Source organism: Cavia porcellus, unplaced genomic scaffold, assembly GCF_034190915.1.
Source record: "Cavia porcellus strain 051 isolate PalLab524CR breed Dunkin Hartley unplaced genomic scaffold, mCavPor4.1 scaffold_20, whole genome shotgun sequence".
Classification (NCBI taxonomy): Eukaryota; Metazoa; Chordata; class Mammalia; order Rodentia; family Caviidae; genus Cavia; species Cavia porcellus.
Window position 1 is genome coordinate 65,842,451 of NW_026947503.1, and position 21,590 is coordinate 65,864,040.

The following is a 21,590-nucleotide window of genomic DNA, read 5'->3' on the forward strand; positions in this document are numbered from 1 at the left end:
CAGGGGGCACTCACAGGGTGCTATGGATTAAAAACTTAACAGCAACTGAATTAAATCAGCATGGTGCTGTGCATGGCTGGCCCAGCTGAGGAAGTGGCCACCTAAAAGGAGACTTAGAGAGGACCAGCGGGGCGTTGTGGGTTCTCCTAAGTGCTGTTGTTTGGAGCTGTTGATTCTCCTGGAGGAGCTTGTCATGCTGGCCTCCCTGATATAAACTCAGCCATTATCATTGGAGCAGCTCAGGACCTTGTCACTGAGGGTGGTTGCAGCTCACTTTGGGGGAGCTCGTTTAATCTCCAGGGAAAGTTTGTCAGGCTGGCTTCCTGATATGTACTCAGCTGTTCTCATCTTTAGAGGAGCTCAGGACCTTTACTGCCACTGAGGATGGCTGTGGTGCTTTTCAGGGGAGCTCTGATCCTTATCGTGTCGCTTCCTGGGTCCAGTGTAGAACCCTCAGCCTGCCAGCACAGATCCTTCATTCCACTGGCACAGACTTTCTAGCTTCCACCGCTGACCTTTGGGCCTTTCCAGTGCAGGTCCATAAAATAACTTGCATGAGTCCTTGTCGTGGGCTCTAGGCCTCCAGTTGGACTCATGGGAGGCATGGTCATGGTGTCTAAGTCTTCAGCTGGACTCATCCAGGACATTGCTGTGAGATCCAGGTCTTTGGCTAGATCTCCTTGAGTCTTTAGTGTTGTGGACAGATTTCCTGCACTTTCTTGTGCTTAACTCTGGGTAACTATCATAAAATAATGCTATAGATTCTGCATCCTGTATATAATTGTTCTCCTTGCAACCCCTGACTACAACATGGAAACAAAGGCAAGGCCTTGAAATGACTTAATTAGGCACAGCCACAGCTTAGTGGGCCACTGTTCACAGTTTAACCACGTACCATGCTACCAGGCCTTCTGCCACCAGCTAACCCTCAGTTACTACGATAAACACTATCAGTGGTCACCCAAGGCCCAGGGCCAACCCATAGCTGCCCACCATTTGCAATGCACACACTGTTATAAGAAGCATCCCATCGCCACAGCCCCTTGGAGCTCAGTGTCTTAGGAAACATGGCCCCAGGCTCTGAGCCCAAAAGGGATCCCACATCACTGGATGCAGAACCTGGGTGTGGGGAAGCTTGAGAAATGTCCTAATGTAATCACCTACTGGTCGGTATTACATGCTTAGAGCATTAGAGTGATGTGACAAGGGTGTGTCTGGGATACCCCACAGTGCTCTTCTGATAGCTTGGAGGAAAGCATGATGTGACAGAGAAGTCCCTGCCTGTTTTATTGGAAGTGTTTCTCTCACTCAGGGAGCTGCTAACGGGTGTACCTGGGTTCTGTGGGAAGTGACCGTTGACCTCCTGACCTTCAGGGATGAATTCCCAGATCTCAGGTTTAGCCCCACCCCGCTGCACGACCACCTGAGAGCCCAAGGTGCCGGCTCTGTGTCTGAGGTTTCAGGAGGCGCCCTTCCATGGAGGCAGCCCTAGCTTGCAGCTCTTTGGCACCTGATCCCCACCTCCTGATGGGTCCTGCGGTCCTTTAGTGGACCAGCCCTCACTTTCTCTTTGGCCATTTCCCTTCTAAGAGTGCCCCTCTGCAGGTAATTCCAGCCCACTGCAACCGCACACCGCAAGGTGGGTTCCCTGCTTTCAACCAGGCACTTTACCACCTCTAAAATGGACAGTGGGAAGACGGTCACTCTGGGGGCACTGGGAAGCCACATTTGGATTCACTCCACGCATTTCTTGGAAGTTCTATGAACTTGGACATGTTGCTTCCTCTGCCTGTTAGCCCTCTGAGTCCCTCTGTCTGTAAGGGAAGAAAATAAATGACTGTCAAGGAGTTGCCGGAGGATGAAAGGAGCTCATGTGTGCATTGCAGACCCTCTGCAGGGCTTGCGTGGGATTGAGTAGGTCTGGGTGTGATTGGCTTAATCCCAACCACATGACCTCAGGCATGTGAGCTGCTGCAGTCCAATCAGAGTGAGGCTCGGTTCCTAGCTAATTCGGAGAAGACGAGGTCTTCTTTGCCTGGATGGTGTGGTATTATCTTCAAGGTTCGTCACCACCAAAACCACTAGCTACCAAGGGAGCCACCCTAGAGAAGCTGCTGCACATGGGAGAAGAGAGAGAAAGTTGAGAAAAACAGGGCCCCAACCAAAAATGTCTTATCTCCACCAGTGCTCAGGTATGAACCACAGAATCCCCCATATTCCAAAACCGTCAAGAATCTTCCCTGACATTTGCACTCCTGACCCCACAGGAAAGGCACTTAGCACTTAACAAATGGTAGTCCTGGTTGTCAAGTATTTAATGTGAAAATGAATGCAGGTCTCCCACCCCTAACTCCCCACCAGAGTCAGGCGACAATCTGGTTCTACAGTCAAGAGGTCTGCTGCACAGGGAGCCCCTGTGTCTGCTCTGGGGTTTGGCCGGTGATCCTCTCCTTGTAAGTTACACCTCTATGTAGTCTTCCAAGCAAGAGGCCCACAAGAGCCGTGTTAGGGACGGAAGAGACTGCCTCCATGCCTCATCTCTCCACTCTGCCCTCTGCCTGAAATGCAGCACAGCAAGCCTGCTGCTCCTGCCTGGCCACGATGCCAGGGTTCCTCCCAGACTCTGCATGGCTCCCAGGTGCCCACGTTGGGCGCACAGAAAGTTGGGCTCAGAGGTCCGGATCAAGACAGCAGCAGATCACATCAGCTGTCCCAGGAAGCAGAGGCTCGGGACCTCCTCTGGCCCTTGTTCTGCTTGGAGGGAAGGAAGGAGAGAGCAGTTTGGGGCTCCTGCTTTACGCCCCTCCAGCTGTGAAGCGCTCCTCCCAGGGGTGTTCAGGCACACTGCAGGCTACAGAGGGGCACGTGGCTGCGCCCTCCTCAGGAGCTGTGTTCCCGTAGGGGAAACACAGGAGCCTGGCCTGGCCCCACCATCTCGTAGGTGACAGGAGTGTGGCCTCTTCAGCCACAAACCTCCTGCTTTGATGGACACATGATGCCCTTGGTGATCACCGGGTCATTGGTGTGGTCTGCAGCCCTGGTCTTCAACAGCAAGGAGCAAGCGGGGGCCAGTGGGGCTGTCAGGCCCTCACTCACAGCGCAGGGGCAGGGCCAGTTTCTGACTATGGAGACTTGGACGAGGTCATTGAATTCAGCCCAGAACAAGTGACACTCCCACTCCAACGCAGGTGTCTCTGCAGATGTTTGACTCTTGATGAGCTTGTTTTTCAGTGTGTATCACCTGGAAATGTCTGTACACCGGAAGTATTGTTTCATTACCACTCATTAAGTCTCAGCCAATTGGTGACTACCTTAAATGCCACAGCAAATCTCTTCCCATCGGTCACACAGTAGCAGTTTACAGTGTTGTAAAATAAATGAGCCACTAATACAATTCTTAAAAACTAATAACCAAGCCAAAGGACTGTGCCCCCAGGGCAGGACAGCTGCAGAAGTGAGCCGGGTGGACCCGCTGAGTGACCATAGCCAGCCACTTGCCGTCTGCGCCGCCCTTCCTGGCCTTCAGGTGAGCTGTGTGCCATCTGCTCACTGCACAGGGCCATGGGAGGCCTAGTGCTTGTTTTGTGGGCAGCACCTGGCATTGGGGACTCCACTTGTCTCATTCATCCTAGATGACACAAAAGGAAGAGGGCAGCAGGAAGCTCCGTCCTTGTGGGCAGCCTGGGCAGAGCATCCTCCCCTCCTTTTTGTTCAGCTGAGCCTGGGACCCCCTGTAGGTCCCTGGTAAGCGCCTTCTTGGCAGGCTGGACATGAGGCCAGGAGGGTCCGGAGTCCCAGGCACTGGCTCTCTCCACCCTGTCCTTCCTCCTGGCCCCCGGCCTGCTGCCTTGGGTGTCCCGAGTCTCCTCTGTCTCCCCCTCTCACTCTGCTAACTGGTCTGATACACCAGAGAAGTCTTTTCTCTCCTTATCCCCCTTCCTGACCCTGACTTCTGTTCTCTGATTACATTTTCCCAATTATTTTGTCTTTTCTGGCTTTTTTCAGCACCTTTCCTGGGAAGTGCTCCTTGAAAGCTGCTAGGTTTTGAAGGGTGGTCTCCCTGGCCTGGGTTGTATCCTTGAGGGGAGGGTGAAGAGGATGGAAGTGCCAACCAGGCATAGTTTGTACCTCCCAGAAGGCCATGCACCACAAGCTTGGTCCCACTGCGGCTGGGTTGGGGTGTTGGGACCTTTAAGGGGTGGGTGCACCAGAAGGTAATTAGCTCATGACGGGACACCCTTGGAGGAAGTAGTTCATTTCTGCAAAAGCTAACTGTTTTAGAAGGAGCAAGTGTGAGAAAGACCTTGGAGGCTTCACTCAGCTGCAGGGAGACCAGGTCCCATCTGGCCAGGCTGCAGCCTCCTATTTGGTCCAGAGCTGAAGGCCAATCAGGTCTGGTCTCCCTCTCCAGCTCACTGTGTAGACCAACTGGGTTGGAACAGAGTCAGGGCTGAGAGGCCCTCTCAAGCTAACCTTTGGTATCTCCCATGGACCAGGTACTGTGTAGGCGCCCATGGGCCCTAACCCTTGCAACCTGTCCAGCTAGCAATCATTAACACTCTGTAGTAAGTGCTGGCTAAGTGTGACACGTGGTTCTCCACGGGTGTCACGGAGTAAACCACGACACATTAACATTGTTGTGACCCTCATTTTACAGACAAGAAAACCAAGGCCTGGACTCTGCCCAGGGTAAGTGCCAAGGTGTCACAGAGAGGGAGTGAGGGCAGAGTTCAGACTCAGGCCACTGAAATCTCAGGATTGTCTGTTTGCCCTGGGGCTAAGGCGCGTGATTCTTCCTCTTGGTTTTATTCTTTAGGAATCTGCAGTTCAGAGTAAGTAACCTGCTCAGGGTCACAGGGCTAAGAACCCCTTCCTGCTCACCATCTCCCTGTATGAGTCAGTTTCCAAATTTCCCCTCTGCGAAAAGGACCAGTGTGGTGCATTAATTAATGGTCAACGTGTAACACCCAGCTGACTGGAGCCAGTGTGGTGCTGGGTGTAAAAGGCCCATCTGAGGATTGTTGCCAACAGCATAAAAAACAGAACTGGAGGGGAAGATGGTGAGCTGTTCATCCTCCTGGAGAAGCTTGTCGTTTTGGCTTTCCTGATACGAACTCGGGTGTTCTCATCACTGGAGGAGCTTAGGTCCTCAGTGTTGCTGAGGATGGCTGTGGTTCTCTTCAGGGAGCTCTAGTCCTTACCTTGAGTGTCGCTTTCTGGCTCCAGCACAGATCCCTCAGCTGCTGACATAGATACCTCATGTTGCCGCACATTCTTGATACAGACTTGCATGAGACATTGTCGTAGGCTCTAGGTCTTCAGCTGGACTCAAACCAGACAATCGTGGGACCCAGGCCCTCGGCTGGATTTTTGGGTCTGTAGTGTGTGGATGGATCTCCGCACTGTATTACATTTCACTGTTTGGGTTGAATATTGTAAAATAATCCTGTGAATTGTTTCCTGTATTAAATCTGTTCCCCTGTAAACTCCAATTACAACAACCAGCCAAGTGGGATCAGGGCCCCAGCCCCGTGACCTCGTTTCTACTTGGAAAGCACAGTAGTTTTATCACCACACAAACGGCACCCAAGCAATGGATGAGTCACTCAATAAAGGACAAATCCTCCTCACTAAAGAGTTCATAGACCTAAAAGATGTTTTAGGGTCAGGGTGTTAGTACAATACATGGTTTGCAAAAATGTTATCTAGAAAATTGACGTCAATATTCGTAAGTGACATTTGACTGTTATTTTCATCATTTTGAGTATGTAAAATCAGCTTTAGACATTAACTATGCTTGCTTCATAAGGAGGGTTACAAAGGCCTTTTATGATGCTTTAGAACAAGCAGAGGAGCACAAGGAGTCATCTAACATTTAACGGTTTGCTGGAATTATCCTACGAAACCATGCGTGTGCGTGTGTGTGCATATGTGTGGGTGTGTGTGTGTGTGCACTTGGTATTTCTTTGATAACTTCTTCCCTTTCTGCTACAGAAATTGGTCTGTTTATATGTTTTCTGTTTCTAATCAGATGCATTTTGATAAATTGTGCTTCTGTAGGAAATTATTCATTTCTACTAACTTTTCAAATATATTTTCAGAGAACTCTCATAGTCTTGAGGTTAAATTTCTTCTGTGTCAAGTTCTTTCAGCTTTGCCATTTCCTAGTTCACTTTTTGGTCCCTCTATACCTCTCATTTTTTTCTTTTCTAAGCTGGCTCATGGTTTCTCTTTCATCGCTTTTAAGCAGGATATTGACTTACCGATTATCATTATTGTATCAGATTCCGAGGGCTCCCACAACAGACAGCATCAAGAAGGTAGCTTCGAGCCACAGCAGTTTGGTCTCTTACTTTCTCTGGGGTCTCTGTGGTCTACCCCTGGGGTTTTTTAATTTGGGTTTTTTTAACCCATATTTCTTTTCGCCCTCTTTATGTCACATAATTTTATGTTAGAATCACATTATGTTAATGATGATGAGCTCTTTTTCTATGTGACGTTTTCTTCTTGTTGTTGTGCTTTTAATTTTTCAATTTTCTTTTGGTCCTCGGGAAGGTTTCTAGACTTGTCCTTGTGGTCATCTTTGTGCTCATGACTTTTAAATGCTGCTGGTCCCTCTGACTTCACTTTTGCCTTTTATCCTGCAGTCCCCAGTTTTTAATGGCATCTTTTCTTCTGTCCCTGAGGCCCCAAATCGAAATTCCCCACATCTGGGCATCTGTGCAGTCAGGGAAAGGCTGAGTCTGGGACCTGTATGGGAAAACACTGTGTGACTTCTTGGCCTCTTTCTTCCTCATCCTTAGTAACTGTCCTTTCTTCCAGTCAGGCACACAGATACAGACACCCACACATACACTCTGAGCTCTAACTCTGCCTCCAGTCATGCAAGACCTGCCTCAGCTTCCCTTCCTGTACAGGGCATCCATGAGGTCTGAGAAGTCTTTAGCCAAAAACTGGGAGCAAGCCAGGCATGATGGCACACTCCTGTGATCCCAGCAATTGTGAAGCTGAGGCAGGAGAATTGTTTGCAAGTTCAAGACCAGCCTGGGCTACAAAGTAAGGCCAAAACCAGCCTGAATTGCATAGGGAGACCCTGTCTCAAAAAGAAAAAAAAAGCAGGGAGTAGCTGGCAGTAGCCCCAACTTTCTCTACATGGCAGTGTCCACCCCTGTCCATGGCACCAGGGCTCTATGCAGCCTCTACTGGAGGCCTGGGTCATCCTCATCAGAAAGCAGGGTCCCCGTGGGCCTATGGGCAGTGACAGTGACAAAGGAGGCACTATCAGGCCTGCTGCATGGGTTCCAGGGAGCGGCAGTGGCACCCAGGGGTCAAGGCTTGGTCCCAAGTTCCCAGCAGGGAGCCCAGGCTCCTCTGCCCTGGCTGGAAGCTGGGAGCCCTGCAGCATCGCCCACTCCCTGGGACAGCTGGGAGCGTCCCTGCCCACTGGAGGACCGAGAAGCATCCTGCACAGGAAGCTTTCTCTTGCCTCTGCAGTTGTTCTGCAGTTCTGAAGATTTCTTTTGTGTAAAAACAAAAAGGAAAAGAAAAGGCTTTCATCTGCCAAGAGTTTTACTTATCACATATAAAAGGGTATCTTCTTCCATAGATTTCAAAATGCCTTAAAAACAGGTATCAAAGAGTCCAAGGCCCATTAATCTAAATTGCTTTAACGCTTTGCGAAGAATAAAAGGCCCTTTCTCCAATCTGCAAATGAGTGTAACCTGCAAAATTACAGATTAAATGCTGGGGGAGAAAAGTACTGCAGGTTCCTGCTTGGAACAAGCATTCTTTGAAGGGAAAGAAATATTACTTCAATATTTTAAAATCATGTTTTGAAGTAGATGAGAAAAAGACAGATATGTACTTAGGTCCAATGGAAAGTGACAGAGAGAAAAAATTCTACTTCAGCTGAAACTAGTTCCCATTAAACTTCATCGATAAAATTTCCCAGGGAGGGTTCAGCTCCATAAAGAGGCTATTTTTTACAACCTTTGCAGAAGCCTTCCTACATGAATCTAAATTTCTAAGCTATTTTTTGCCTTGGAAGGAGATACACCATTCTCAAAGTTTAGAACAGATTCTCATTTCAGTCAGTAAGAGAGCGACCTTCGTACTTTTTAGCCTCCCATTTAAATTTATTTGCTGGTGCTCAGGTAGTAAAAATAGAGCATAAGGCCTATAATATTTGATAATCTTGATTTTGGAGCCCCAGCCAGGATGGGGAAGCCATAATAACGTATTAACATGTTACATTTACACCCTGGTATCTGCAAGGAACTAATGGAGTTTTATCTCACAGTTTTGCAGTCTGACTAAACCCCTCATCATCCTGGCAGGAAGGTTCTGAGGAGCTGGTGTCTGAGCATCCGACCTATCCTGGGGAGATCCCTGCCCTTCCCATCCAAATTCCGAGCTGAGCCTCAGGGGTTTGACCACTGGGAGACCATGTGGAGAGGGCATCTTTGAGCTGCCTCTCAGTTTTCCTATATTATACAATTAGTACAGGCTAAGGTAGCAGAACTATAGTATTTAAGTGAACAGTGAACAGTAAAAGAAAATGACCCATCACACCACAGCACAGCTGTTACCATTTTTCACACAGCCAGTCAGTGAGGTTGTTTTTTCTGCACACATAGAAACAGGTGAGGTTCTACTATGTGTGTCACACACACACACACACACACACACACACACACACTCACACAGCGCTGTTCCTTGGTATCCTTGGGGTGTTGGCCTCCCGATGTGTATTACCAATCCCCAATCCTTGGTGCTCCTGTTGGTTATATGGAATGGTGCAGTATTTGCAGTCTGCGTGTGCTCTCCATACACTTGGAGTCGCCTGTAGATCACTGTAATACCCAGCACGATGAGAGGGCTGTGCAGCTACCTGTTATACTGCAGTGTTTAAGGAGTGATGACAAAAAAAGCTATGTGGACATTCAGTAATGACACAATGTTTTTCAAATATTTTTAATTTACAGTGGATTGAATCCACAGGTGTGGAAAAATACAGAGGGCCACCTGTGAAACCCCATAACATACAGATGCATACACACGCGCGTGCACACACTCACCAACACGCCTACGTCAAACCATCAGCAGCCTCTAAAAAGTCCATTTTTGCAAGTACCCAACCCTTCACTGAACCATTCATTACTTCCAAGTGTCTGTCATTATAAAGTGTTAACAATGAAATATAGACATATATATTTAGCGATCTTTTATTTTTTCTTTATTAACTTTCACTTTTAAATCACTGACATGTTTTCTTTGTTTGCTCTTCCCTTTTACATGTGATCTCGCCCTGTGCCTGCGTGACAGCCGATGATACCCGCTGCACGTCTGTCCTCTTCCTCCACGCTCCTCCATGTGGAGGGCAGCAGAAGGCCTAATCCGAGGCCGCGCATGAGAGGGTCAGGACCCGAGACAGGATGTGTTACGCCAAACAGTGAGACGCCCAATGAAGAGCTAACGAACTCTTTGTTTCCTTCACAGACGGGAAGGCGGGCAATGAGAAGCGCTTCGTCGGTCTTGCTGGTCAGCAGCATCGATGGGATTCGGGGCTCCACGTGGCGCTTGGCTGCACGCAGAGCTCGTGTTTATCCCCACTGTGCTCCTGGCGGCCACACCCCCAACGCCCCTCAATCTCATTGGCCAGAACGGGTCACGTGTGCACTAATAGGTCCTGCCTCCTTGAGGCGTGCAGAGGGAAACCGAAGGCAGAAGAGCCGCGAGCCGGCCGTGCTTTCTGCCAGACCTAACCCCGAGGGTCCTAAGCGGAGGCGAACGCAATGCCAGAGCGGCAGTTCCCTCTCTGAGGACGTTGGCCGAGGACAAACAGGGCACCTTTTCCTCCTCCAGAGCTCCAGATGATGAGGGATGAGGCCCGAGATCTTCCTCGGGTGTCAGGACAGCCCAAGACCGTTTCCGGAAGAGCCTCTGGGATCGGAGTGAAAATCGGCCGAGGGAAATGCGAGCCCGTCTGCTGGGATAACTCAGCAAGTCCTTGGGGCCTTCTGCAGTTCAGATGTCTGCATCCGCACAGGTGAGGCGCGCCCACTGGTCAGGCCTTTCCATTGTGGGGGAAACCCGTAAAATCCCGCCTGCCAGTGGTTCCAGGGGCTGCAGGTACACAGCGCTTGTCCCACTGTCCTTCCTCAAAGCCCATTACCATGGCTCCAAGAGCGCTCTGCAGGGCCATGACATGGTGAGTTTGGGGTCCCCCTGAGGACAGAGTCAGGGCTTAGCCTGCCCCCTGTTGCGGCTCTCTGCATTTCAAGAAAAGCTGACCAGCTTGTCTATGCAAAACTTAAATGCCACAAAGATGAAATGCCACAAAGATGAAAACTTAAATGCCACAAAGTTACCACGCCGCGGTGACCCACAAGCCTTTCACAGCATCAGTGTAACTTGCTCTGATATAATTTGGTGTTGGAATTAGTGTCACTGTTTTGTGAGGGAGAATTTACCTGATGGTTCCAGATAATTCTCATTGTCAAGCTGAAACCTTACAATATGTGAAACACACTCTGGACTGTGTTGAAAGTTTCAAAGACAGTAGTGTAACCCCAAGGAAACCATTTGTTGAAAAACAGGGTTGCTCAGAATAGCTTCAGAATTTGGACTGAATTCTGGCCTATTCAGGAAGTCCACACCTACACAAATCCTGTCCTGATATGATTCAGCCACCAAGAGGGCTCAAAGTTCACGTTTATTAGTTTGAATCTTATTTACTTGGTTGAAAGTTGCCTCCCATAAAGAAAGAAAATCGCATGCAGCAGCTAAGACAATCATCCCAGCAACCTGGCCTGCTTCAAGTTCAGCTTTTTGATCTTGTTTTGTTTTTAAGCTCTATGTGGTCGAGATGGTTCTCTGCATCTTGTTCCAACACAGGTCTGTATTTCAAGCTTGTGTCTGCTCTCTGTGCTCGCTGCTAAAGATGTACGTGGAGAGCTGTCCTCTCAGCCTTCTGCTGATGGCCATCACCCTGAAGCCTGATGTCACCGACATGGGGCTAGAACAAAGCAGACACTCCAAGTGATCAGGGAACTGCAGCTCTGTGGCCCCGGAAAGTTTTTTCTCCCCATCTCTCTCTCACCATGGCCTGCCCTGCCATGGTTACAAGTCCCCTCCAAAACTCACGTTGGAACTTATCCCAAAGTTCTACACCTGCAGATAGCATTTGGTGGTGCTGCCTTGGGGATGCTATCCTCAGGATGGTATCTATGGCAACGACAGGACAGGAGGAGCTGTAGCTGACAGGTTTGCTGTCTCTCCATATTGTGTTTTCTGCCATGTTAGGTTGCACCAAGAAGGCCTTGCAAGGTGGCAGCACCATTTCTGGGACCTCAGCCTGCAAAACCCTGAGCCAAACATGTCTTTATAAATCAGCTGGTCTTAGGGAATTGGTGATGACCACAGGAAATGGACTAAGAGACCCCTCTCCCTGCCCTTGCCCCAGGAAATGTGTAGCTAATATTAAAGAGGTTGCCACTGGAACGATGTGACTTTCCAGTGTTGGTATAAGCAGTCTGGCTATTTGTTTAGAAACTAAACTTACAGAAGAAAAGACACAGACCCAGTGACTTGCTTTGTTTTTTTTGGATATCAGCAGCAGCCGCCAAATCCACCTCACCACCATCAGCTCCCCATTGTAATCTCAAGCATGGCTCACAGATACCAGGGTCTGCAAGTGTGCACCACCAGCTGCCTTTTTATTTCTAATGATCTTTAACACCAAAAAGAAGCTCGGTCATGGAGTTCCTCTCTGAGGTGACTGTCATTTAGATGGCCATGACATCTCCATCTTTCCAGGTGTTACTGGAGACAAGTTGTTTCTCTTTGCCTGTTCTTTTCTCTGTCTAAGTCAATGGCCTATGCTGTTCTCCTGTCCTCTTCCCCAGGCTCGAGGCAGGGACCTGCACGTATTGTGGTGTGACAGGCACTTCTTCCCTAAGGCAGAAGTGGGTGGACACCAACTCCAGTCCACCAGCAACAGCAGGCTGGCGAGAGCTGCCACCGTCAGCTGGGAAACCCAGCTGCAGGAGGAAAGGAGCAGGGGATGGCAGGAAGTCACAGGGAGCAGATGCCTGGGTGACAAAACCTGTGGCTGGGTGGTCTTTAGCTACTATAGTACCCATCACAAGGGGGAGTTTTGCTGAGATGTCAAGCGATGGAAAGGGTCCTGCAGAGAGAGGTCACTGGCATCAGGAGAGACAGGAAGAGGAAGCGCTTCCATCTCATGTCCAGGGATGTTCACCAAGAGCCCTCAGACGGCACTCTCGGCTCCAGGAAGCTGTGCGGCAGGTTGGTGCTATGTAAGGTCACTGCTGAAAGCAAGCCCTTTTTTCTCACCACCAACGTCTGCGTGCCTGCATCACCAGGTTCTAGAAAAGGCATCCTTTTCTGGTCAGTGTGTGCACCCCCATGCACACACTCATAATTTATGTACTAGGGTCCCTTCTGAGACTCACTGGGGATTACAGTCAAAAGAGGGCTGCCTGAACCACGAGGCTGGGCTGCAGAATTAGCTTCCTGTGACCAGCATCCAGTGTGGATGTGGGCCCAGTGCAGAGCAGCCTGGGCCTGAGGCCACCCTGTAGAGAAAGGCTGGTCTAGCCATGGCCATTGGATGCCCTGAGATGGAAGAAGATTTTAAGGAGCAGATGTGGGTGGAATGAAGTTGCCTCAGGATCTGGGAAACTCACAGGTACCATCACAAGGAGACCATGTGTGCAAATAAGTGGGTGTGCAAATGAGTGGGCGTGCATCACTACACAAAGAAACAAAAGTAGCCAGTACGGATATGTGTCCTTCACCATTTTCAGCAAATGCCCTGAAGCCAGTAGTTCCCAAAGCTGGAGAAGACGAGAGGACTCTGTAGATAATGAGTTTCAACTCTTTAAAACTTTCGGAAAAGCGACTTGGCATTAGATAACAAAAGCCTTACAAACATGGAAATCATTTAGCACAGTAATTACTGTAATTACACTCATAGAACTTTATCCAAAGGAAATAAGAAATTAATATAAAGCTCTTCCCTGCGTGTATAGAAAAAAAAATTTAAATGACCCAATGTCTCACATCGGTACAAAAGAGTTTATTAATGTCTACCATTTAAGTATAGGAATTAAAATTATGTTTATGAAGTGCTTTTAAAGCAAAAAACAATATCAAATACATTGCACAGAGGGAACGACTAGAAGAAAATACCAGAAGTATAAATGAAGGAGGTGCGATTTGAGGAGACTTTTCTCCCCTTCTTTACCCTTTGATTCTCCACAATAGATACATGTGATTCTTCTAATCAGATAAAAAAAAATGTATCAGAAGGAAAGGTGAAAAGCTGGCCAGTGAGCAGGGTGCAGGGCAGGTGGGGCTGTGGTGGGTGGGGCATGAGGCCCTGCAGGCGGCCCTAGGAACCTGTGTGGGCAGCTCAGCTCTGAGCTTTGAAGGGTGTCACCTCCAAGAGCTTGAGGCTGCCATTGCTGCTCCAGAGCAGGGAAGAAAGCCCCTGGTTCAGAAAGTCCAGTGGAGCCTGAGACTCTGCATCCCTAAGGAGCTCCTCAGCCTCAGAGGTGCCACCTGTCAGAGCTTGCCACGTGTCAGGTTGGCCTGGTGGGCTGGGCTCGCTGCCGCATCCAACCAGCCCACAGGTGAAGCTGACCCTGTGGGCCTGTGGACCACCCTAGGGTAGCATCCCTAGTGCTTACATCTCTGGGACCTTCTTGAAGAGTGGCCCAAGTGTCGCCCGGCAGCCTGCCAGAAATACGGACCCCATCCCAGGCTTGCATGTCAATAACTGGATGAATGTTTGCACCTAAGGGTTTGGGCGTCTTCGAACTGAAAGACACTCCCAAAGGGCTGGGTGAGAACATTTCCCAGCAGAGCAGGAGAATCCTTGTACCGTGGCCTTTCCTCCTGGCCGGGGCAGCTATCTACTTCCCTGTTATTTCTATCAGGGCGTTCAGGGTCAGTGCTCTCCGGCTTCTCACCTGCTGGCAAGGGACAGTTTTTGTCTGCAGTTCACTTCCTTCCTTCCAGTGCTGTGTCCTCCACGGGAAATCGCCTTCAACACCATGGATCAGACTTGGAATTCTTACATCAGTTCCTTAAATCCAAACTCTTTGCCTAGAAAAGTGAAGGTGACCGAAGGAAACTATTTTTCAGGTAGGGGAAGTGGTACCTGATTCCAGGAGGGAATTATGTCACCTCCTGGAAGGATTGTGGGCTTGCTCAGCGTTCCTGGTTACAGGGCTCCAGGAATCGAAGTGAAGGAAGGGAGTCTATCTCCAAGAATTAAGAGCCACTCCTTTGGGATGATTTCCCTAAAAAAATCCTGTCTTTATTTCTTTTCGATAACTTCAAGGGGAAATTTCTCTTTCCTGAGATGGTAGAGAATTAGAAAAGAGAGAAAAATGCTGTCTTTATGGAAGATATATTCATTTACTAAGACATTTTCTTTACCCCTGGGCAGAATGAAATATACAATCTTAAGATTCTCTACTTGGCTTTAAATGCAGTGTATGTTATATTTCCTGTTAGTTGAAAATTTTATGGGGTTCTTTTGTTTTTTTCTTTTTGTATATATATAATTTGACAGGAGTATGTGGAGGGAAGCTATCTACCAATGCCTATTTGAAGTTTAGTGATTGCCTAGAAAAGGGGAAAAATGTTACTCTGAAGCAGTGAATATTTTTCACTGTGCTGAGAAATTACTGCAGTTTGACATAAGAAATCTAAGACAGAGATAAGTGTGATCCTGAAGAATTGTCTTTTGTTAGGTTGATGATAACAAAAACAAATCCCCCGGATGGTATCGCATTTTTCATGTCTAAAGGAAATCAGCCATTGGGGCAGAAAGCCATCCAGCACCGACTCTGCCATGTGTGACCAGGGCAAGGTGACAGGGCAAATCATGACTGTCCCTTCTTGAAGGAAAGTCATCTCAAAGTGTTTTAGGATGAGTCATGCAGTCTGGCATACCTAAAGTTTTGCCTCTTTATAAAAGATACAGAACCACCCAAACAGTAGTTTTTCTCTGGTTCTAGAAAAGAATTCACTTCTGCATCAGATTTAATGAATCTGAATAACCGTGTTTTGCTTACAGTTTTTGTTTACCAATAGAAACACTAGATTCATACAGATCTTTGAGCATCACTTCGGCTCTTGCTAATTTTTCCACTCGAATGCTTCTTCCCAGGGTCGCTAAATAACCTGTCATTCTCCAATGGGGACATCATGACGGTGGTTGACCTTATCCCCTCCCACATCAGAGCAGAAGTGATGGATGGTGAACAGCATCTGGGGACCGTCACCATTCCTGTGGGATATGAAGGTACAGTGCCTCAGAACAGTTACAGAATGTAAGCGGTGAGTTGTAAGAAAAACAAACTCAAGGTGGTGCCTTTCCACAACAAATCTGCTCACTCTGGGTGGAAAATTATTAGCAGTTAATCTCGCCTAACAGTTTCAGGACGTGACAACTCGGGCATCTGAAAGGTCCCTTCGCAAATAGGATATTGTGGAGAAAAAGGCTATTAAGAAAGTCTTGGGAGAGACAGTGTTGATGTGAATAGAGAAAGGAGAGAGAAGAATATCTCATAAGGAAATGATAAACCCAGGTGCGGTCCAGGGAGAGTGTGCATCCGAAAGGACTCAGCCAATGAGGCCCTGGGGGAGGGAGCTGCACACGGGGAATAAAACGCCTGGCCTGGCTGTGCCCATCTACCAGACTCTCCGTCTTGCAAGACCAGCGTTAAATTCTCACTTTCTCTGTGCCTCGTGTCTCCCAGCCATTCCTGCGGTTTGGCCGAGAGCCAGTACTTTCTCCCAGGATGAGTGGGGGGGGGGCGGGCACGGGGGACTGCTGTCTGGTTTTGCCAGGCAGAATCATAAAAGGAAACCCGGTCACCACTGGAATGGAACTTAGTGGGAAAACAGGTGACAAATGGCATTTGCCAGTACACGGGCCTGGGAAGCAGACTGCCCAGATCTGAGCCAGCTTCTCCAGCATCAGGACCGGCCACACTTACTGGAGATGTCTGTGGCCCCTGGACTCTGTCCCTGCCACCCTGGCTTCAAGACCTGCTGCTGTCAGACCTGGGTGTTTTGTTGCACACCTAGAATCCTGGAACTCTTGAGAGGCTGAGGCAGGAGGATGCCACATGCAAGGCCAGCCCAGGCAGTTTAACATTAGGAAAATCTGCCTCAAAGTAAAGCAGGGCTGGGAATGGAGCACAGTGTGGAGGCCCTGCAGTCCCCAGCATCCCATGTGTGCACACATGCACACACACACACACACACACACACACACACACACACGAGGAACTTGGCACCTGCAGGGACCTGAATGGGAGGTGAGAAGCAGCAGCAGCTCTGCAGTAGGGACAGGCGGGCTAGGAGAAAGGTCGGACAGAGAAGAGTCTGGGCAGAGTGGACAGCTGGTGGCGGACCTGGCCCTCTGCAGCCATTTCCTGATCATCCATTCCCTGCATATCCCTCTGTGAATGGTGGCCCAGAGGGGTCAGATTAATCAAAGTGGAAAATATTCCCCTTTCAATTGCAATTATAACCATTATTTATGTTATTGAAATTCATCAATTACCATTGACTGCCTTTACTATTTTTATATCACTTTGGGGAATGGGAGAAACAAATCTACAGCCCCTCCCTCCCCCTGGGATAGGGGCCCCGTGCAGGGAGGCAGAAACAAGCTCCCCACGGTGAAATGGAGAAGGAAGGAGGGGAGCTTGTGTGGCTGGTATTAAAATTTAACAGGTGATTTCCACGTGAAGCATCACGTGATTTATGCTCTTGTCTTTTCTGGGCTAAGAGCTGGCACTTTTCATAGGCCTATGGCATCTCAGGCCGAGTCACCTCCCTCCACACACACGCTGGTGACATTCGACCCTGTGATTATTAGGAGGACTCTGAACTGTGGAACGGCCACCGTGTTCAACCTGGCCCCACAACTGACTCACATACCCTGGAAACCCATCAGCCTGTCCTGGGCTGGTTTCAGTGTGTGGCACTTTTCCTGAGACAACAGGAAATGGGTACTTGTAATAACACAGTTAAAACCACATCCACATTTTGAGCCACAGTGAAATCTATGATAGAGTGCTTTAAGAAAACGTGTAAGGAAAATGTGCTCTACATAGCATGATGGGAAAACACAGTGAATGTGTAAAAATTCATTGCAGTAAAAGGCACATTGCCATCGTCCCCTCCAAGTCCTCCCCCTGCTTTGAGCACACTCGTCCCATCATCCTTGCCACTTTCTGTAGCAGCTCTGGAGTCCTCTTTCCTGAGTGTCTTTAGCTGTGCTGGCCTGGCTGCCTTGAAGCCCTCAACCAATTCAAAACATTTTCCTGTCATGGTCATTTTGGCTTTGGGGAAGAGCCGGAAGCCATCCGGTAACAGGTCTGATGATAAGGTGGATGAGGACACAGTGTCATGTTTCTGTTGGACAGAAATCCCCATGAACTTTGAATCAACTCAGGACACTGGGGCAGCCAGGAAGACATTCATGAAAAAGGACTTCCACATCTGCTTTAGAAAGGGACAAGGAAAACGGGATAAGCATGTTTGGTGTAAGGGGTTGAATTTTGAGAGAAATTAATGGCACTGTATCTTCTACTGTAATAAATGTTGTATTTAAGCATTCACACCTCACGATCAATAGACATTATCCTGCCACTGGCGACATGACAAATCAGCCCCTGGCTCACTCTCAACAGCAAGAATTGTTTTAAGGGCCTGCAAACCCTGCCCTGGAATCTCATGACCGTTTCCCATTCCTGTTCCCATCCTGGTGGCTGGGATACTGTGGAGCTCAGACCTGGGCTCCTGGCTGCAAAGCAAGCACTGGCACTTGGGTGGCCAGGCCAGCTTTTCCTGGAGAACACAGGCCACTAGCAGAGGGGTGAAAACCACATGAGCAGTCTGCTTGGGGATGGAGCAAATAGGCGGCCATTTATCCCAAAAGTGGTCGACAGGGACAGAGGACACCCACTGGTCAGTTGCGTTCGGAGACAGGGCCAAGGGCACGGGAAGTGAGCCTCACCCCAGGATTTCCAGCCACACCTTGGCCTGGCCACTGAGAGGTCCCCTGCAGGAAGTGAGGCCCTTCCTGTTGGCTCCCCTGGGTTGACATTTGCAACCCCCCTGGGTTGATGGCACAAAACCCATCTGCAGGGAAGGGACACAGGAACCGCACAGCCCACAGAGGCCCTGCCAATCCACAGGAGCCCAGAAGCCAACTCTGCTTTGTGTGTCTCAAGGGTCTTGCTAGTTATCAGATGCTTACTGTGTCCTGGAAGCTCATGGGCCTGGGAAGCCCAATGGGTTCCCTGTCCTGGAACACTGCCTCCCCAAGGGCTCCCTCCCCTCCTGTGGGCTGCTGTGGGACTCTCTGTGCCCCACGAAGGTCCAGGTCTTGAAGTCTAGTTCCAGAGGCCTCTGTGGCCAGCTCTGCCCTGCGAGGCTTGAGTGCGTGTGTGACTGTTCTGCCAGCTAAGCAGAGAACAGCACCCTCCAGAGCCCCAGCCTTGCACACCCATGACCTGGGCGTGTAAGGTAAAGACCCAGGCATGGTTCAGTACATCACCCAGGAGGCTCCCAGGCCAGAACGAGGGCTGAGTGACATGGACCCTTCTCTTGGTACCAACATGGCCCATCTGTCTACCCATTCCCACCCACCCATAAACCAGAGGCTCCAGAAGCAGCCTCAGCCCTAGCACATGGCAGACCCCAGCATGCTGAGCTGAGCTGCGACATCCACAGAGGTCAGTTCCTAGGGCGTCACTGCGAAGTCCCACCATCATCTTCTGGGTCCCACAGCTTTCTCCCAGTGAAGAAAATGAGTGACTTTCTAAAAACTAGTGGATGGAGGATCAATGTCAGCCTTGTGGAGCAATCTATCTGCTGTCTAGCTACTACCCACCTGAGCCCAGTCATTGTGGGCTTCCCATTGTCTCAGGGCCACTTTGTTAACTCAAAAGAAGAGATTTCTCTGCTTTTAAATCCTAGTTGACTCTTAAAACCCCCACTAGGATTCAGAGCAGAGCAAAACACGTTTTCAGATGCTGCCTCTAGTGTGCTGTTCTGCCGTGAAGCCTGGTGAAATGCTTCACAGCGACAGTGGATGACCTAGGGCTGACACCTGGAAGCATTTCCCAGGTTCCCCTGCAGGACAAAGGTGTGAGAACCCCAGCAGGATGGACCCCCTGGCCATCCGTCTGAGCCAGCCCCACTTTACAGCGCTGTGGCTCACAGAACAGCATGGTCTCCAGCTCAGAATCTAGTGCATCTCCCCCGCCGCCGGAGCCATTCTGCCCTGATTGCTGTAACCCAGATGACCAGGCATTTTGCTGGGCAGGGTGGAGCTAATGAGATGAGCACTTCTGGGATGGAACCTGCTGGCCAGCTGCCTAATGCCCCATGCACGGAGCCTGTGGGAGCCCCCCGCCCTGCACTGAGTAGCAGAACATGCTGATGTGTCTGTCACCAGGGTAGAGGGAAGTGGACTGTAAAATAGAACAGCAGGTGGAGGGGACCCTGCAGGGAAGCCACCAAATGCCCCTCCCAGCACACCAGATAGCAGCACGAGCGAGCACTTGGATAACGGGACATTGTCCGCTGGGGGCACACGGGAGGAATGCAGGAGGAGACAGTGTCAGTCACATCCCTGATGCAGCGGCTTCAGGCCCACAGTGTCTAGGAGTGTCCAGGAGAGGCGCGTTGTGTTCCCAGGGACAGCGAATCTTGCGGCAGCAGGGCTGCACTGTCCTGAGTGTTGCTGAGGTGAATCTGGGCTAGCAGGGAGCGCTGGAGGCGTGTGCTCCCTGAACATGGTCTCTGAGCTGAAAAAGAAAGGATAAAGTAGGTGGGAATAAGATGCCAATGAGCTGCTTCTCTGAGATCCAAATGCAGAGCAAAGGAGAGGGAGTAAGGAAAGCTTAGACAGGCATCAGGGGGGTCTCCAGAAAGCGCTAGAAGCTTCTACAAACAAGTAGTCACCAGCATCTTGTATACCTTGTCAGCTTCCCTGATGGCATGCATGGGCCTCGGTAGAGGGTGGCACATGTGACAGATGACTGGATTACAGCTGTCTGTGGCATCTTTTTAAATCAAAGAAATGAGACTTTAATCATAGAATTTGGGGCATAAGGAGGTGGTTTTGAAGGGGGAGGTATGTGGATGTTTTCAGTGCCTGAAACTCTCTGCATCAAGGCCCCAGGAAGCCAGTTTCTCTACTCTTTTTTCTAACCCCCACGTCAGGAGAAACTCCTGCGTTCCTGAAGTGACTTGGGACTGCAAGTGGAACCCAGGGAGACCAAGGCCAACACTGGTCCCAGAGCCTCACATGTGGGGACACACGGTCCAGGGCAGGACCAATGCCCTGCAATGGAGCTGGCTCGGAAAAGGCCCAATCGGAGTTCAGACGGACTAGTGGGAGATAGTGGCTCTGTTCCAATACCCAGACCCAGGAAGACCCTGCAGCATGGGGAGGAGGCCACATGGGACCTGGAGGCTGTGTATGGCACTGTCCAGATCGAGGAGACTGACGGCATTCATGGAGCAAAGAGGAGGAAAGACGAGCTCTGCTTCGGCTGAATCACTGCCTCTCTCCTGAGGAGGAGCCGCGCGCCCCTTCCCCTACCCCAGTGGTTCAGTTCACAGGAGACTGGGCGCACAGGGCCTTTGAAACCCCTGTCCCCGTCATGTGTCTGTCTGCTGGGTCTGCAAACCAAGTGCTATGGTCACTCTCCTCCTTCGGCAGGACCCACTTGGTGCCTGGCTTCCCTGGTTTTCCCAAATCCTGGGGTCTCAGAGCACCATTGGCTTCTGCTCTGGCTGCTGTCACCAGAACAGGGTGGGCTCAGCCTTCCCCAGGAGCAGAAGGGATGCAATCGCCACAAGACACAGAACAGACCAACCCCATACACCCACCGTTAAGGCTTGAGTCAACACTGGAGTCTGGGGCCACCTGCCTGCCCTTCTCCCGGGCTGTCTCCTGAGCAGCACTGCAGCTCCGCTATGGGCCCTGTGCACACCTGTGTCCCCAGCTATCTCCCAGCTCAACACAGAGCTCGCAGCACAGAGCTCGCTGACCTAGCAGCTGGCCTTGGGTCTATGGAGTCCTGCCCTTCCCCTTGCTGGAGCAGCCCTCTTCCACGGTGCAGAATCCTGCTCCTGCTTTTGCAATAGGAAGACTTTGACACCTCACTCTGACCTAATTGTACCCTCAGGCTCCAGCAGCCATCCAGGCCCATAATCTACCACGGACCTCTCTGGTGTTGCTAGCTGACTAAACACTTGAGCTATAGAAAGGGGTAGAGTCACCTTTCTTACTGAAGTCCTGAGTCCTGCTCTGTTGTGACCTATCTGGAAGATGTCTTCTAACTTTCATGTTAAGATTTCCCTATTTTCTTCACCATAATTCACAACACTGAAGACAGAAGTAGCCTAAGCACCCACGAATGGAGGATGAGTGCAGACACACAGCAGAATACCATGCAGCCTTGAAGAAGAAGGCAGGCCTATCGTTCAACCCCATAGGCTGAACCGGAGGGCATTATGCT

At 49.9% G+C, this 21,590-nt stretch overlaps 1 protein-coding gene across 3 annotated transcripts in view; it reads left to right on the forward strand.

Annotated features, from left to right (window-relative positions):
* The first annotated feature begins 9,770 nt into the window (after positions 1–9,770).
* The window catches only part of LOC100714278 (protein THEMIS3-like), a 47,814-nt gene continuing 35,994 nt past the window's right edge, over positions 9,771–21,590 (forward strand). Inside the window, exons 1-2 of one of the 3 annotated variants that reach the window (XM_063231959.1) lie at positions 9,771–10,048; positions 15,206–15,340. In XM_063231959.1, coding sequence (XP_063088029.1) covers positions 15,244–15,340 — 97 coding nt within the window. In that variant the 5' untranslated portion in view covers positions 9,771–10,048; positions 15,206–15,243. Of the gene's footprint in view, positions 10,049–13,980; positions 14,173–15,205; positions 15,341–21,590 lie in introns of those variants that run through there. The other 2 variants (XM_003464438.2, XM_063231960.1) reach the window with 2 other exon arrangements.